The 17455-nt window shown below is 36.0% G+C and overlaps 1 protein-coding gene across 1 annotated transcript in view; it reads right to left on the reverse strand.

Annotated features, from left to right (window-relative positions):
* The window catches only part of LOC136778035 (zwei Ig domain protein zig-8-like), an 845250-nt gene that overhangs the window by 382854 nt on the left and 444941 nt on the right, over nt 1–17455 (reverse strand). Inside the window, exon 4 of the mRNA XM_066734646.1 lies at nt 1438–1565. Coding sequence (XP_066590743.1) covers nt 1438–1565 — 128 coding nt within the window. The remainder of the gene's footprint in view (nt 1–1437; nt 1566–17455) is intronic.

Genomic DNA, 17455 nt, shown 5'->3' on the forward strand with positions numbered 1-17455 from the left:
CTCGCCATTAACGTCATCACGAATTGTCTGTTAAGAACTCTGCTGACGCTTAGGATTACCGCGTAGCCCCAGCCAGCATTCTCCATCAAGGATATATTGATACAGTTGATACCATCGATAAGGGAATGGCTGGAATATGTATTTCGGATCAATACCATGAAAATAATTAGTCTCTTGATCCAGCATATGCGCTGTAAACCCCCATACTATGCCTCTACCGAAAAAAGAGGAGTTTGATTCACTTCTGTTATAGTTTTCTCCGTAGTGATATTGCCGACGCCAAATTTCACCGGTTTCCATTGTAAAAGAGCTGATCGTCACAGGAATAAAACTGAAGAACGCGCATTGCTCAAGATTATTCCGGTCCTATAATATGTAATTTAATAGCTCCAGTGCTGATAGTGACGGTATGGCAAAGTTTCGTTGTCGGAGTGACCGGACTTTCTTACCCCCTTAACCGATTTCCCATAGTGCTTCTTCCTCCACCCAGTACTCCTTTTTACCCCCCACCCCCTGCAAAATAATTTTCTTTTTTCTTATTTTTCCTTTATATTGCCCTACCATTTCCCTGTAATGAAAAAATTAAAAATAAACAATAGTGCATCGTATAAGAATTGCACGTAAGCATGGCAGGAGGACCCCTCCTTGAGTTTTGTGTGTGTAATAAATTTGTGTTCCTGGTATATTTTTGGGTGTGATTATTTTGTGGTTAAAGGGTTCTTAGGTTACAATTTTGAAAAGATTTTACGTGCCATTTTAAGAATTATCCACAAGAAGATGTGTTAAAAATATAAAGTTCAGATTGTTAAAACGTTTATAGAGTTGAGTGAATCGATTCGAAATTTTTCGATTATTTAAATAGACTAAAAGTATGATATTGTCAAATGCTTATGTGATGCAATAATTTTGTTATCGAATTTGGGTTCAGGACATCAAATTCATTCAGAAATGAATAATAAATCCTGAAGAACAGAACTACCTTTGTTTTGTTAATCAATATTATTTCAGTAGCTTGATTATAGCTGCATTAGAAGATGGCTTTATTTGATTAGATAATATGTTGAATTATTGTTTCAACTAAATAATATCCAAGTTTATGTTCATTCACATTACTGACATTTCCGGCAGTTATTTTTCGAATAAATAATTTTCAATTAAATGCTACTTTGATCTGATGACCTTTGTTGCAATTGTTTTACGATCAACTTTTTATAAAGCTACCGAATCGCAAGGATGTACTACCAATTTGGCTATAACACAACCAATTCTAGCTTCCCTAATTATAGACGATTAGTCTTCACTTATAACCTATAAGCCCATACAGTTGTATAGACATGGCAGTCATAATAAGGGTATGAGCATTTTAAATGTTATCAAAAAAAAAAAAATGATATTGGGGAAAACATTTGCTGAAAGCTATAATAGATTATCTGTTACCTCTTTATTATGGCTCCAGACTATCAACGGTGGTGGCTCGGGGGCATATTTGACGAGGCAGGTCAAATTGATCGTGCTCCCCTTGTTCACAAAGAGATCCATAGTACCAACTATAACAGTTATAGGTTCTGGAACAGAATGAACAATAAAAATTGAATAGTATGAGCTTCCGTGTTTTTATTATAAATCAAGTAAAGAAGCAATTATAATTCTTTCGCGTTATTCTAACACTCTACTTAACAAGCAAATATATTCGCTGCTCTTACCATGTGTACCAAATATAAACTACATATAGTTCAATGCTTTTACTGATGAAATATTTGGGACTGCTACGGTATTTTATAATCTGGTTATATTTTAAAGAGCTATGTATAAATTAAAATTGAGGTAAGAGAAAAATTTTAATATTATATTTTTGAAAAAACAATTGCTTAATATTAATAAACAAATTTATCTGATTACGCAGGGGTTTCAAAAAGTCCCAGATCTTCTAAATAATTCGATAACAAAAGATTGTAGATCAAAATGTGCTTCGGATGAAAGTTATAAGGCTTAAAAAATTTTATTTAGAACTACTATTAGTTTGATCTTGTAATGTATAGGGTGGTTCAACCGCTAACTTGACTAGTGTGTCAAATCTCTAAATTGAAATTCTTTCTTTTTAATAATGATTTAATTTCGAAAAGATAGTTTAGCGAGCTTGAGGAGGCAATTGAGGTAAAAAACACTAACTCTAAACGCACAAAATGAACGAGAAAATGAAATAATTAAGAATAAAGTATTACCTGGTCAGTTGAATGTATGAATCGATTTGTGTTAAAAAGTTACCTAGGAACTCTCCTGTAAATCAGTGTTTACTAGATTACAGGTGTAATTACCGTAGGGAAACAAGGGTGATAATGTCGTATAGGTGTATCATATGCACTGAGTTACAGGGGATGCATTGAGGGACTCAAACACACATTCAAGTTTATCTTCCAAACTATTAGGAATATGAACATTTTTTTGGAGATTAAATTTACTCTAGTAGTAGTAGCTAGGCGGTTCCTGGGACATGGTGGTGAGGGGTGTGCGGTTGTGCGGGGTGAAGTGTGCTTGACTTCGATGATAGTTTTGTTCGTGATATTAAAGTCTATCCTAATTCTGAATTTTATCCGTATGATCGATTCGATACTGATACTGAAAAATCACGATTTTCTGTACTATATGATATGTATGTTAAATTTATCCAATCCTATTATGCTGGAGAAACACCATCGAAACCAATGCTTAATTACATAATTTCTTAGAATATGGTCCTCTCTTTGTCATTGATTGTTCGCATCAAAACGAATCTATTAAATCTGACACGATTGACGTTAAAATAGAGATGGATTATTCTAAAAATATTGCAAGTAATACTACTGTGTATTGTTTAATTATACATGATAAAATTGTTGAATATAATCCGCTTACAAGCATTGTTAGAAATGTAAGTTAGTCGTTAATAGTTAGAAATGTAAGTTAATCGCTAATAGACTATGATTAACGGGATCCCTGACGCGTGCTTTACCGACAGTACAAGTGAATAAACAATTCGTTTAATAAAAATCAAATGCGAGGCAAATTGCAACAACGGGTTTCTTTATGACAAGGTGCCAATTTTAACGAGTCAATCGAGCTTAAAAAAATTCAAATCGAATGAAGAATAACGCTTTACCACTGTCCCGCGTTCTTGAAGTGGAAATAACCAAAAGTAACCTCTCTTCAAGAACGCGGCACAATGGTACAGCGTTATTTTTCAACTAATTTGAGTGTTTTTAAGTTCATTTGACTCGTTAGGACTGGCACATTATCCAACAAACGCCCGATTGTTCAATTTGCTTCGCATTTGAATTTTATTAAACTAATTGTTTATTGACTTGAACTGTCGATAAAGTAGGCGTGAGGGATCCAGTTAAGCTTATTATTATAATGAAGGAAAAAAATAATAAATAAGATACAATAATCATTTATTTGTGTTTAAATCATTCCTTACCAATATTTTCGAAATTAATCATTTGAAATTTGACTAACAATTGCAAATGTCATATTATTGTAATTTCCACCATGAAGTTTTCCCTATCGGTCAGAAGTAATGTAATATACTTGGCAGGGATCGGATGTAATGGATTACGTTGAAAGGCGAATTGTAACAAGCCTGGTTCCTTGTTTTCATCAATATTTAATTTATCAAGCAAACTTTTTTTTTAATCGGGCGACGATTGATCGGTAATAGAAGATTCGTCGTCGGTCATAAAATCCGATGGATTCGTAATAGTTTCATCACTACTACTAAGATTCTTCGCTCTTTTAGCCACTCGATGCGGTGTCGATGTGAAGTAGGCTTTCCTCCTCAATTTATCGTTGTATTTGATAAACGAATTATTATTTGTGTTATCACTATCCTCTGTTTGCGAAACGAGTTTCTTCAATGGATCGATTATCGGCTTGAATGTCTCGTTCAAACTGCTCTCCATTATCGCCTTCTCCGATTTCAAGGCACGATGCTTGTCGCGAATGACCTCGCTCGTCTTGGCGATCCTCTTCAGAAGCGATTTTTAATCCATCGCGATGCTGTTTTGGAGGGGGGTTTGCTTAAAACATTTATAAACCGATCTAACTTACATGGTTTTTAATAGATCCGACCGACCCGTTCGTCGATCAAAACTGAAACTCAAGGCCATTCACTCGATCGTGGTGTACTCGTTGAAACCTTTGCGATATCGACCATTCTTCAGAGAGCTATCCTTGTCTATTACTAAGAAACCGTAATCGCAACTCCAACAGGTCGAACACAATGTGAGAAATTTCTCATACGACATATCACTGTTGACGTGATCGTTGAAAATATGCTTCAGATTAATTCCATCTTGCTTAAATATTATTAGCAAGTTTGCATTATCTCGTATCAGATGCTTTGGTATTTTCGCATAAGTCTGACAGAGATAGAAGCAATCGATGTTGGAATGTCTGCCCATGCAAAAGTAGTCCCTTATATTGTCCTGCTTGTCGTTGGCCACATCGTCGAATATGAAAATGGAATTCGGCTTTGCATCCGCGACGTTCACAACCTCGCAATTGTTTGAAAATTGAAAGTAACCAATTTCCTCCGTGTCCTACTGAAGCTGTTCCAGATATCGATACTTCGGTCGCTGCAGCGACTTCGAGTAGACGTACAGGTTTTCGAATTTCACACCGTGCGGACTCTCTATGAGGCTCAGCAGCAAGTTTGTCTTACTGCAATTCGACGGACCGCAAACTATGCAGCGCATCGTAAATGGTAATAGCGATCCGTGGCGTTTTTTTATTTGCGTGGTAGCATTGTGAGCATGACTATCCAAATTTATCACGCAAATAGTCGGCACATGCTTCACGAAATGCTATTAACCTTCGGGAACAGCTGTATCGTTCATTTATATTTCGCGAGTTACGGAACTATTCAGTCAGTTGCCATTATGATGGCGTTCATGCTAGTCGTCGTCAATGCCCTGCAGAACTTGACGAATCATCAGCTCGAACACATACCGAAGATCGTATTGCTTGAGTACTTTCCAGATAGTATCGCGAGTGTGTGGGAAAGATTACCTCGGCACATTCGCGCGGACTCGGATGTGCAGCAATATCAATATTGCTTGCAACACTACAATCTACCTAATACTGCTCACCACGACGGACCACCGAGACGGATGAAAGACTGTTACGTTTGTCAGCAAGAAAAGAAAGAAAAAATAAAGCGGCTGCTCTAAATGTCTGGATCGTTTTTCAATAAAGTCTTTAAAAAATTGCCATTTGAGCTGCACGTGCCCGTTACAATTATTGCGGGACCGGCACTCGACTTCGCGAAAGATTGGTGCGCGGCGATCGTGATATAAATCCGCTGGACGAGGCCTGCCTCGATCACGACTTAGCATATTGGCACAACGAGAATCTACCGGAACGTCATCAGGCCGATAAAGTGCTAGCGAGGAGAGCGCGTGAACGTATTACAGCAAGAGACGCTACCTTGGGTGAGCGCGCGGTCGCCACAGCCGTATGGGCATCGATGAATGCTAAGCGTAAACTTGGATTGGGATTACATAATAATAATATTGTCGGGATGAAGAAAGCACTAGCGGCTAAAAAAAAGAACAACAAGAAAAAAAATGGTACTACTACGAGGAAGAGAAGAATTCGAGTGCCGAGGAAACAAGGCGGTATAATACCTATACTCCCACTGCTAGGTGCAGTCGGAGCACTGGCAGGTAGAGCATCGGTTATAGCGAGGGCTGTAAACGATGCAAAAGCTGAGAGAGAAAGGTTGCAGGAAATGGGAAGTCACAATCGCGCGATGAAAGCGTCGGTAAAGCGCGAGAGAGGTCGAGGTCTTTATCTAAAACCGTACAAGCGAATCGTTGGAGGTGGGAATCGTAGAGGTATAAAAAAGAACAACAAAAAAAAACGGTCGGAGAAGAGGAGCGGGAACAAAGTGAATGAGGGGAAATTTCGTCGCAATGTACAAGCTCTCCCAGATTCTGGTGCTACTAGTAACATACAATTGGCACGCATCTGCCGACGCATACCACTTTTCCGTGGAGTCTTTATGCGCACATCTCTGCCGCTCAACGGGCCGCGGTGCAACGAATGCGCGATCGTGAATCTCGACGATCAATGCGGCCCTGGTACCCACTGGGTAGCCTACGTCAAGCGTAACGACATCGTCGTATATTTTGATTGCTTTCGAAATTTAAACCCGCCGGAAGAATGTGTGCGTTACTTTGGTCCTAATGTTACTATCTACCACAATCATGATCAATATCAATCGTACGATAAAAGCAATTGCGGTTAGTTGTGCGTGAAATTCCTGCGAGAACAGATACTTTGAAAAAAAAAATGTCTTTCACTGTGACATTATTGGATCGTAAATCTTTATTAAATTCAGATTTCTTTCCCCCGATCATTCTGCAAGACGATCGCTACGAGATCGGTCTTGTGGACATGCAATCGTTCAATTCGAAAGCCAATGTGGACGAGACGAATAATAAGTTTTACTACGATAACGATAAGGTATTGACGATACCCAGAGGCTGTTACGAATTGAGTGCAATAAATGAGTATTTGCAGTCTCCAATTTCTGCGAGACACGAAACTAAACACGACATTAACAGCGTTAATCTTCTACGAGCGAACAATAATACACTGGAAAGTGAAATATTGTGTAAATATTCGATTGACTTTGGAACACCGAATAAAATTGGCTCACTACTGGGCTTCTCGTCGAATCGCGTGATCGAACCGAACGCCCACGCTGAATCCGACGAAACCGTGAACATTGTGAAAACAAATATTCTACGCATCGAGTGCAACATTGCGGGTGGTGCGTACACCAACGATAGACCCCGACACATTATTCACGAGTTCTTTCCTAGCGTACCACCGGGCTATAAAATCTCGAAGGCACCGAAAACCGTCATTTATCTTCCGGTCATCGTCAGAGTAATCGACCGTCTCACGTTACGTATCCTCGATAAGGACGATCGTCTCGTAGATTTTGGTCGTGAAGAAATTACCATAAGATTACACATTAAGAAATGTTAATTTACAATAGTAACGAGGATTATAAAGCGGTGAAACTGGATGAAACGTTCGCTAGTCGTTCGTCCTACGTGGAGTCGAATACACCGGTTCACAGTGAAAGCAGGAATCGCGACAAGAGGAGCTTTTTGCTAACGAGAAGAAATATAGAATTTTTACAATCATTGGCATTCACCGTGAAGATATTGGGTGAAAATACATAGTGGAACAATAGCAGATCCCTTGAATGTCACCGCACCGCTGATCTACGACACAATCGCATCACCAAAATGGAGATGCATGCCTACAATCCGTATGCGAACGCCTCGTTGGCGAACAGCGACGAAATTCGCATTCCCATACAGCAGCAAGATTTGATACTCCTGCCGTGCGAGAGTTATCTCTACGTCGAGGGACATCTGATGGAGGGCACGCGTGACGCGAGCGCCAACAACGAGGATATAGTTACGTTCGACTGCAATTCCGCGGCTTTTCTCTCCGAAGAGATTCGTTATGAATTGAACGGTATCGAGATCGACCGATGCAGAAACGTCGGTATTACCAGCATCCTGAAGAATCTCGTTTCCCTAAGCATCGAGGTGAGCGCCAGTCTACGTCATTCCAGATGGGCCGTCGCAACGGCCAAAGACCGGCTCAAGGAGGCTGTTAAGAATTTCAGCTTTTGAGTGCCCCTGAAAATGCTGCTGAGATTCTACGAGGATTATCGGCGAGTCGTCGTTAACGCGCGTCACGAGCTCGTTCTCATTCGCGCGCGCGACTATACAAATGCCATTTACTCATCGGTCAAAATCACCAATTCGTCGATCAAGCTGCTACGAGTGCAATGTAGAATACCCAAGGGGTAACCACTTAGAAATTTTGGTGTACATGTGTAGAAATTGCGGAGATTTTTGAGAAATTGTAGAAATTATAGAAAATATTTGGAAATTACAGAAAATATTTGAAATTATAAAAAATATTTAGAAATTGCAGAAAATGTTTAGAAATTATAAAAAATATTTTGAAATATTTTGATAATTTTGTAGCTTATTTAGCGTCATACAGTGGAGATTTACTTAGAAAATATAAACAATATCACAAAATATTTTAATATATAATATTGCATATACTTATTACTGCATTCAATAACTTTTACAAAATCACTTTCAAAGTATTTTAATTTTAAATTATAATTATATATGTGAATGAGTTCAGCAAATTCAAATTTATTTGGTATTTTTTAAAGTCTATTTTGAAAAATAGGATAATTTGCTGCGACCAGTAAAGATACCTGAAAATTAAGAGTTTGTCAATCAATTTGTAGAATATACATATGTTTTTTGTATTCTTAAAAATCTATCAGATAATGAGGTAGGTTTAACATTGGTTTAACCTAAGTTAATTTGTCAGTGCAATATGGGGATATAATGTGAAGGTCACTTCAAGTTTTTGTTTAAATAGGATATTACATTTCTTATTATATATTTTTGGAGTGCTCGTAACTAATCTCATGAGCTTTCTAAAATACTATATAAAAATATAATTCAATCTATGACGATCTTTTGGGTGATCTGTCCATTCACGAGGTATTTGGATTTAAAAATGGAAGTAAATGAGTTATTTACCGTGAGTTGCGCATATGTATGAGTTCGGTATGAATAGTGGCAGCGAGGTCTACTAAGCAAATTGTCATTTATATGTAATTTTAAGTCCAAAAATCCCCTACTCTTCGATTAACTAATACATTTACAAAGTATTTTTGAAATCTAGTGTACTACAAGTAAAAAATGGCTGCTTTTATTTTAAAAGCAAATGATGATCGTTATGTACACTTAATAATTTATTCCAATTAACTTACTATTTTATAGATTTTTATAAGTACTTGTAAAAATGCGTTTTCGACAGATTTTGTCAACAGCCCATGACTTTAAGATATTTGACCAGTTTTAGATTTGTTTCACTCTATATGTATAACGTCTTAAATTATACATGTAAAAAACGCGTAAATCCGCAACTAATAGAACCATATGTATATGTTTAATATTCAAATTATATCCATTGCTTAAATGCAAATAAACGATGGCGTTAAAAGGTTCTAAGCACATTCTAGGCTAAAAAAGGATTGATTTTGAAATCTCATATATAGAAGTGAAGCGATGAATACATGCGTAGAGGTTGTTTAGGCATGCCCAAAGCATTCTACTTCATCAAGAAAAGGTCTTTGAACCGATTATACAAAATTTCTTAAACACTTCGATGGTAATCTCATTATAAATGATCAGAAAAGCAATATTAGTTACAAGAATAAACAATTAAAATTAAAGGACGGCATTTAAGAAATTCTTCATCAATTCATTCATCATATAAATATAATAAATCGAGGGGCCTAAGAAAAATTAACTACCTTTTTGGACCTATTTTATAAAATAACTAATTATGCCAAACGCTGCAAAAATGCTCGTTTTATAAAATTACTCCAAAAAGTTAGTTAATATTTTTATGGTCCCACGATATATATATATATATATATATATATATATATGCTGTAATTTATTTTTATAATATTATTATTATCGAACTACAAATGGAAATTATTTAGAAATTTTCGAAATTATAAATTTTGGTGTACATGATTTTTGCTAGTGGTTACCCCTTGAGAATACCCCATGTGACCCTGAACGAGATTGCGAAACTCCAGTTTCTGAATATCGTCGAGCAGGAAGAGAGTCTGTCACTCACTTTTCGCGCCTGGGAACTTTACGAGTATCCGTTACTGCCCAAGTCGCAGCGGCACACGTAATCCGCGAAAGCGTCCACGCAATTGGAGAAGCCGCGATATGTCATTCTGGCGTTCAGAACAAACAAAAAGAGTAATCAGCACGAGGATGTGCTTAAATTCAGTCATTGCAAAGTCCTCGATGTCAAACTCCAGCTGAATTCTGAAGCTTATCCGTACGATCGCCTCGATACTGATGTCACGAAATCCCGCTATTCCGTTCTATACGACATGTATGTAAAGTTTTTCACCTCCTATTACGCTGGTGAGAAACTTGCAGACCCATGCTCGACTATACGGACTTTTTGACGTACGGGCCGCTCTTCGTCATCGACTGCTCGCATCAGAACGAGCCCATAAAAACCGGCACGGTCGACGTCAAACTCGAGATCGAGTGTATGGAAATCATTCCAGATAATACTACAGCCTATTGTTTAATCATACACGATAAAATTGTACTATATAATCTTCTTACGAATATTGTTAGAAATTTAAGTTAAAAAAAAATTATTGTTAGAAATATAAGTTGTAAAAAATGTTTAAAAATAAATAACTCTTTTTAAAGTTCTTAATTCCTTAATGTTTTATTCCTAAATTCTACATTACGATATTGGAGATACGATATGGGGAATCAATAAATATTACATATTAATAAATATAAGCAGCTATTAAGTTTTATTTTTTATTTCTAAACTACATTATAATTCTATTAAACAAACAAACAAAGAAACAATTTTTAAATTTTATTCTTAAATTCTACATTGTGGTAGTTACCACCTTTATACAGGGTGTAACGAAACGACCGCCTTTTCTCGTAACTGAAGGTTCGGGGTGACCATCCAAATGCACGTGTAAAATTTTGTTCGAATCGTTCAAGGGGTTTAAAAGTTATTTCCGTTTAAAACTCACCCTTTTTCGGTCCTTTTCGAACGATTTTAACTGCATAATAAAGTGGAGAAAGTGAAAGAACAATTGACGAACACCCTACTAGAATGTAAAAATTATCGATCGCGCGCGATAATACATTTGCTATTTATTTCATTAATCTGGCTATTAGATTAATTTTAAAAATAGCAAAATCCTTTTCATTACAATTTCAAATCAATTCAATACAAGTATCATTGACTGAATTGATGGAAAGAGGGAGAAGATAGAATGAAAAGGAAAGTATCAAAAGCTAAGATGTCACACGATCGCACTGATAATTTAATAGGAAACACATCAAGGCATTTTCTTTCTACAAACGAAGGTAAAAAGAATGATTTAAAATCAATTCATTGATGATAGAAAAAATTAAACTTACCCATTATTGTTCTCCAAGTTCCTTTACACCGAAGTTTTTGAAAAAGCTTCAAACTGGCTCCTTGATGATTTCCAGAATGCACACTATCATTGATTTTGCATTTAAGAACTCGCGAATTTAAGCAAATTAGGTGTTAACCTACGTTTCTTCAAAACACCGGTTAATTTGACACTTTTTGAACTGTTTGAAGTAGGCTGAAAAGAGAGACAAAGAGAGATAGAATAATCAATAATTCGTTTCGACCACTCTTAATCACCCTACTTCAAACAGTTCAAAAGTGTCAAATTTACCAGTGTTTTGAAGAAACGTAGGTTAATACCTAATTTGTTTAAATTCACAAGTGCTTAAATGCAAAATCAGTGATAGTGTGCTTTCTGGAAATCATCGAGGAGCCAGTTTGAAGCTTTTTCAAAAACTTCGATTTAAAGAAACTTGCAGAACATTTAATGGGTGAGTTTAGTTTTCTCTTTCATCAATGTATTGATTTTGAATCATTCCCTTTAGCTTCGTTAGTAGAAAGAGAATGCCTTCATGCATTGTCCATTAAGTTATCATTGCGCTCGCGCGATATCTTAGCTTTTGATACTTTTCTTTACATTGCGTCAACTCGCTCTTTCCATCAAAACAGTCAATGATGCTTGTACTGAATTGAATTGGAATTGTAATGTAAAGGATTTTGTTATTTTTAAAATTAATCTAATAGCCAGATTAAATAAATAAATAGCAAAAGTATTATCGCACGCGATCATTAATTTTTACATTCTAGCTGGATGCTCATTAATTGTTTTTCACTTTCTCCACTTTCCATTATGCAGCTAACACTAAACGTACCAAGCGGGGTCAAATGACCCTTTTTAAATGTAAACACACGTGTATAAAAAATTCTCGGTACGTTTAGTGTTAAAGTCGTTTGAAACGGACTGAAAAAGGGTGATTTTTAAATAGAAATAACTTTAAACCTCTTGAACGATTCGAACGAAATTTTACACGTGCACTCAGTTTGTCACCCCGAACCTCCAGTTACGAGAAAAGGCGGTCGTTTCGTTACACTCTGTATATCATTATTAAATTATTTCCTAGCGCAGCATTTTGCAGCTGCTTTAATTCCTCCGGGTCATCTGCCAGTTTTGCCATTCTTCCTGGCAAGAATAGCCATTCGTCAGTTGTTAATTTTACAATTATTTTAATACCATATTTAGTTTTAATTTTTTCAACTTCTAAAATTTCATAATTTTCATCCTCCTTTAAAGTATCCAACTTAACAAATTTTTTAGGTATTACATTTCCCAGAGTATTAACTTTTGTAAAATTCATTTTTAAATTATTGATCTCTCTATAAAAAATGATTAGTCTTATTAGAGTTAAAAAATCATTTTAAACAATGCATGCACTAATCAAATGAAAAAAAAAATGTTTGCTTACCTTTATGTAAAAAAAACGAAAGAGGTTTCTTCTAACACACTTATTCTTTTCTCTCAATACGCCTGACACTACTGTAACTGCTATGCAGAATACGTTTGACACAAACTGTAACTGCTTTGCAGAATACGTTTTACAGACTGAAGCTTTTTCTTCAGCTGTTCACTTGACTTCTTTGCAAACGATATTATCGTATGTTAAGCGTATTTAATTTCAATACTTGGAAGGGGTAATTTTCATTTCTTACATGCGATGCATTTCCATTGTGATTGATCTATAGTTTTATAACAGTATAACACAACAGGAAAAAGTATCTATACGGGAATTATTCAGAGGGTATAGTGTATCCTTTTTGATTAAGAAAGAATGTACTCCTAAGTGTTATCAAATGTAACTTTATATTTAAAAAATGAACGACAAAGACTTTCTCTCGACGAGATTTCTTCAGAGGCTTCATTCAGTCGTCGAACCTTCATTAGTGCAGTACAGATTGTAACGTAGAATATTTAAAAAAAAAATGGAAAGTGAACGGTGTTTTGTTATAATAAATCTAGTAGAGGAGGAAGATGAAAATATAGCAGAATCGATGCAGGATTATATCAAAAGAATTAACGATTCTCACAATCGTTATTTTCAAGAATATGAAGCGATGGTTCATCATAATATGCACTTGAACTGTAAGTACTTATGTTTATTTCTTTCAAAGAAAAAACCAAACCATCCATAGAAATTGTTTACGTTGTAATACATGAGATAATTATAATGTCAATAAATAGAATTATAAAAGAATTTTATGACACATATTTTTGAAAACTGTTAACAATCCCACTATTTGACAAACTGTTTTTTATTCAAAACGAAGAATAACAAAAAAAATTAATTTCTTTCTTTTATTTTTTACCAGCCATTGATTTAGAGGAGCGGGAGGAAGAAGAGGAAATGATGGAAGACGAGGAAATGGTGGAAGAAGAGGAGATAGTGGAAGAAGAGAGGTAGGAAGAAGAGGAGAGGGAGGAAGAAGAAGAAGATGTGATTTTTGTAAGTATACTTGCTTTGTAAAATAGTTAATACAATATAAAAAAAATAACAAAATGTTTTCAAATATGTCCCAGGTGAAAAATATGGCCACACAAACGGAGTCTATTGCCGCAAGAACAGAGGCTACGCAAATGGAGCCTCAGATAGATCTCACACCACATTATTGGTGTACTAATTGTAAAAATTATGGCCATCTACACATCAATTGTCTACTTCCAGAATGGTGTACCATTTGCAAAAAATATAAACATCATGCGATAGAATGTAAGAAAAACTTCTGAAAAAGAATTGCAAATAAAACCTTTTTAATTCTTCAATAAATTATAATTAAAAATATTTCATATGTATTTCAATAAAGAGGGTTTTTTATGCCGAAAGGCTTTTTCCCTTAAATTTATTTATTTTTTCAATTACATTACCTCTCCACCAATCCACTTTACCCCGTACTAGAAATATTGCAAAGAATCAGCCACAGAGGAACAAAGGAAAAAAAATTACAAAGCATGACATAAACCCTGCAGATTTCTATTGGACTCGTTATTGGTAAGGTGACGTAGGCTCCGCTCTTTATGGTTTATTACAGAGCGGATTGTAAGTATCTCTGACGATGGATATATCGACAGAGGTAAAAAATATACAAAATAAATATTACGATCGTCAAAGATACTAACTAACATAAATAAGGGGGGAGCGATCACTGCATCGCTCTCTACGTGTGTTCTTTCTCTTTCTCCTTCTCTTTGTCTAAGGCGTCTACGGCTTAACGTAAGAGGGGGGGAGGTAACATGTGTACCCCCCACCAAAGGAGTTTAACGTCAGGGGGGATTCACGCGGGCATACAAAACAATGCGCACAACCGGAGTTCCGCCGAGGAGTGGGGGCAATTCCCCTATTTCCCCTCCCCCCGCGGAACCCCGACCCCCTCGCCCCCAGTCCCAAAATCCCCTTAGCCACACTACTCACATATTTTAAAATTATTTTTTTTTATTTATGAAAGGAATTGAGGGAACGGTTAATTAAAAATTCACGCAGATTTCTGTAAAAAGCCTTTCGGCATAAAAATCCCACTTTATTATTTAAAATACATATTTTTCACAACTTTCAGTTTTGTTTGTTTGTTTTTTCTCTCTCATAGACACATTGCGAATTTTTTTTTTTTTTCTAACAATCTGCAGCGAGAAAGCCGGACTGTACCTGCAAACTTCCTCACAGGGCTCTGCCTGTTGTTGTTATTCCTGTTGTTGCTGCTCGTACTTCCATTTTGTTTTGCGTAGCCACATTTCTCACCTGAGACATATTTGAAAACATGTTGTTACTTTTCTTCTTTACACAGTAATAGCTATTTTTTTTTTTTACAAAGCAAGTATACTTACAGAAATCACCACGCGATTTTTAGGGTTTCGCCGCCTCTGCATCTCCTTCCTCTCTTTCTTCTTCTTCCTCCTCTTCCTCCAATTGTCCTTCCATTTCATCCGTTATTTCCATTTGTTGCTCAACTAAAGCGGCAAAATCTGGATCATCCTTTATTTCTTCCACCACCTCCTTATTCTCCCACAAATCGTCGTCTTGCTTCTTTGGTATATCACTCCACATGGTTCTTTTCACTACCGTTGCTAGCGTTAAAATGATCTCAAGATTTATCATCGCTAGTCGCTTAGATGCAAAACGATCTTCCAATGAAATATGAACTGGCCGATTACGCACGTATTTTTTAGTTAATCTGATGCCTTTCTTTCCTCTTTATCAATACATATTAGTCTTCTCTTTATCAAAACGTATTAGCTTTTTTCCGAGAAGTGGAATGCAGTGAAAGAGAATGTCAATAGAGACCTACTAGCATCCTCGTATATTTTTTTTGTACCTCTAAAAGCAAATTCTAACTTGTAAGGTTGAAAAAAAGAGAGTATAATTTTTTATTTTGAAGGTTTTATTTATACAACAAATAAATACTGGGGGGAAAAAATGTTGGCATCATTTTGATTGGTTCTTCTAAGTAAATAGTGGTAGATGGTAGTGACAGTAGCAGGAGGAGCGGTATCATCTACGAAAAAAAAATTAGGAAAAAGATTTATTATTATTATTATACTTCATATCCAAGCTTTAGATGTCAAAAAATTGTTTTTTTTTTCATCAATTCTTACCGATTGTGGGTGGTCTCCGTAAATGAATCAGACAGGAGCTGGGGAACGTCAGCATCCTCGTCGAACCGTATAATGTTTTCTGGAGAAAGTTGTTGCTCCATATCAATACCCTCCCACTCCATTTCACTACTAAAATCCGATAGACGGTCATCATCATCGTCGTCATTATCCCCATCGGACTGGATATTTGATGGGGATTGTTGCCGCTGAAGTTTTTTCCTCAGCATCCTCACAATTGCAGTTAACATGTTGTTGCAGCGAGAAAGCTGGGCTGTGCCTGCAAACTTCCTCACGGGGCTCTGCGTGTTGTTATTCCCGTTGCTGATACTCGTACCATTTTGATTCGTTCTTCCATTTAGAATCAAAATGGTCCACTTCGACTCTTCGAAATAAGGTCTACCTCAGGCTCCATTTGCGCAGCTTGTGTTCCCGTGACAAAAGTCTCCGTTTGCGTAGCCACATTTCTCACCTGAGACATATTTGAAAACATGTTGTTACTTTTCTTTTTCACATAGTAATAGATATTTTTTTTTTACAAAGCAAGTATACTTACAAAAATTAGCACCTCTTTCCTCGAAGAAGAAGTAGGAGGTACAGATGGAGTTTCATCCTCCTCCTTCTTTAGATTTATCCTCACAATGCACCAAGTAAATCAGGAATGTAACAAAAATTTAAAAGAAGAAGTAGGAGGTACAGATGGAGTTTCATTCTCCTCCTTATTTAGATTGATCATCACAATGCACCAAGTAAATCAGGAAAGTAACGAATATTTAAATAAAGCAAATTTAAATGCTACCAGAAAAAAATAACGAAGTGCTAAATCCATCAATGCCAACGATCGATTAATTTTCTATGATTTTTTAATGTCTATTGAACTGTTAAAGGTTTGAGGACTGAATGCTGCTCCTCTGAAGATATCCCGTCGAGAGAAAGTCTTCATCGGTTTTTAAAATATAAACTTACATTTGATAAGGAGTCCATTCTTTCTTAATCAAAAAAAGGTAAACCGTACCCTCTGAATAATCTCCACATAGAGATATTTTTTTCCTATTGTCTTACACCTATAGGTTACAATCGCATTGGAAATTCATCGTAAGTAAGAAAATCTTAGAAAATTACTCCTTCCAAGCCATTGAAATCAAATACGATAATATAGTTCGTTTCTATTGAGTTATACTGTGATAATCCTATAGGTCAATCACAATGGAAATTCATCGCAAGTAAGAAAAAAATTCTTTGTAAATTACCCTTTCCAAACGTTGAAATTAAATACGCTTAACATACGATAATATCGTTCGTATAAAAAGTCAATCTGTTAAACGAGAGCTGCATAGCAGTACCACGGGTGCTTGACGTATTATGAAAAAATAAGTGTGTGATTAACCCATTAACGTCCAAAATGTCAAAATTTCTTGCACGTTTTCAAAGTGATTTTTTCCTATGTAATTGGCGTTGAAAAAATTCTTGAACCACATATTCTGATGTAAAATTGCATGCTCTTTCAGAATCCGTTGCCAGAATCATGATAAAACTCACAGGAAAAGAGATATGCTCGATTGAAACATAAAAAACACGTAAATTTTCGAAAAAAAAAATTTTTAGGATTTTTTTTCGAAGTGTTACGGTGAAGATATCACCTTGCGACCGTGATCAAAGGTGATCATGGGAGTTGAAGTTTAACAGGGAATTTTTTTGTTGACCTTGAACCATCGCTTCTTTACAAAATGGCGGAAAAAACGAATTTTTTTTTTCAATCTTCATCAACTTTTT

This window comes from Prorops nasuta, unplaced genomic scaffold, assembly GCF_024137725.1.
Source record: "Prorops nasuta isolate Cenicafe-Biocafe unplaced genomic scaffold, Cenicafe_Pnas_1.2 PNAS00013, whole genome shotgun sequence".
Lineage (NCBI taxonomy): Eukaryota > Metazoa > Arthropoda > Insecta > Hymenoptera > Bethylidae > Prorops > Prorops nasuta.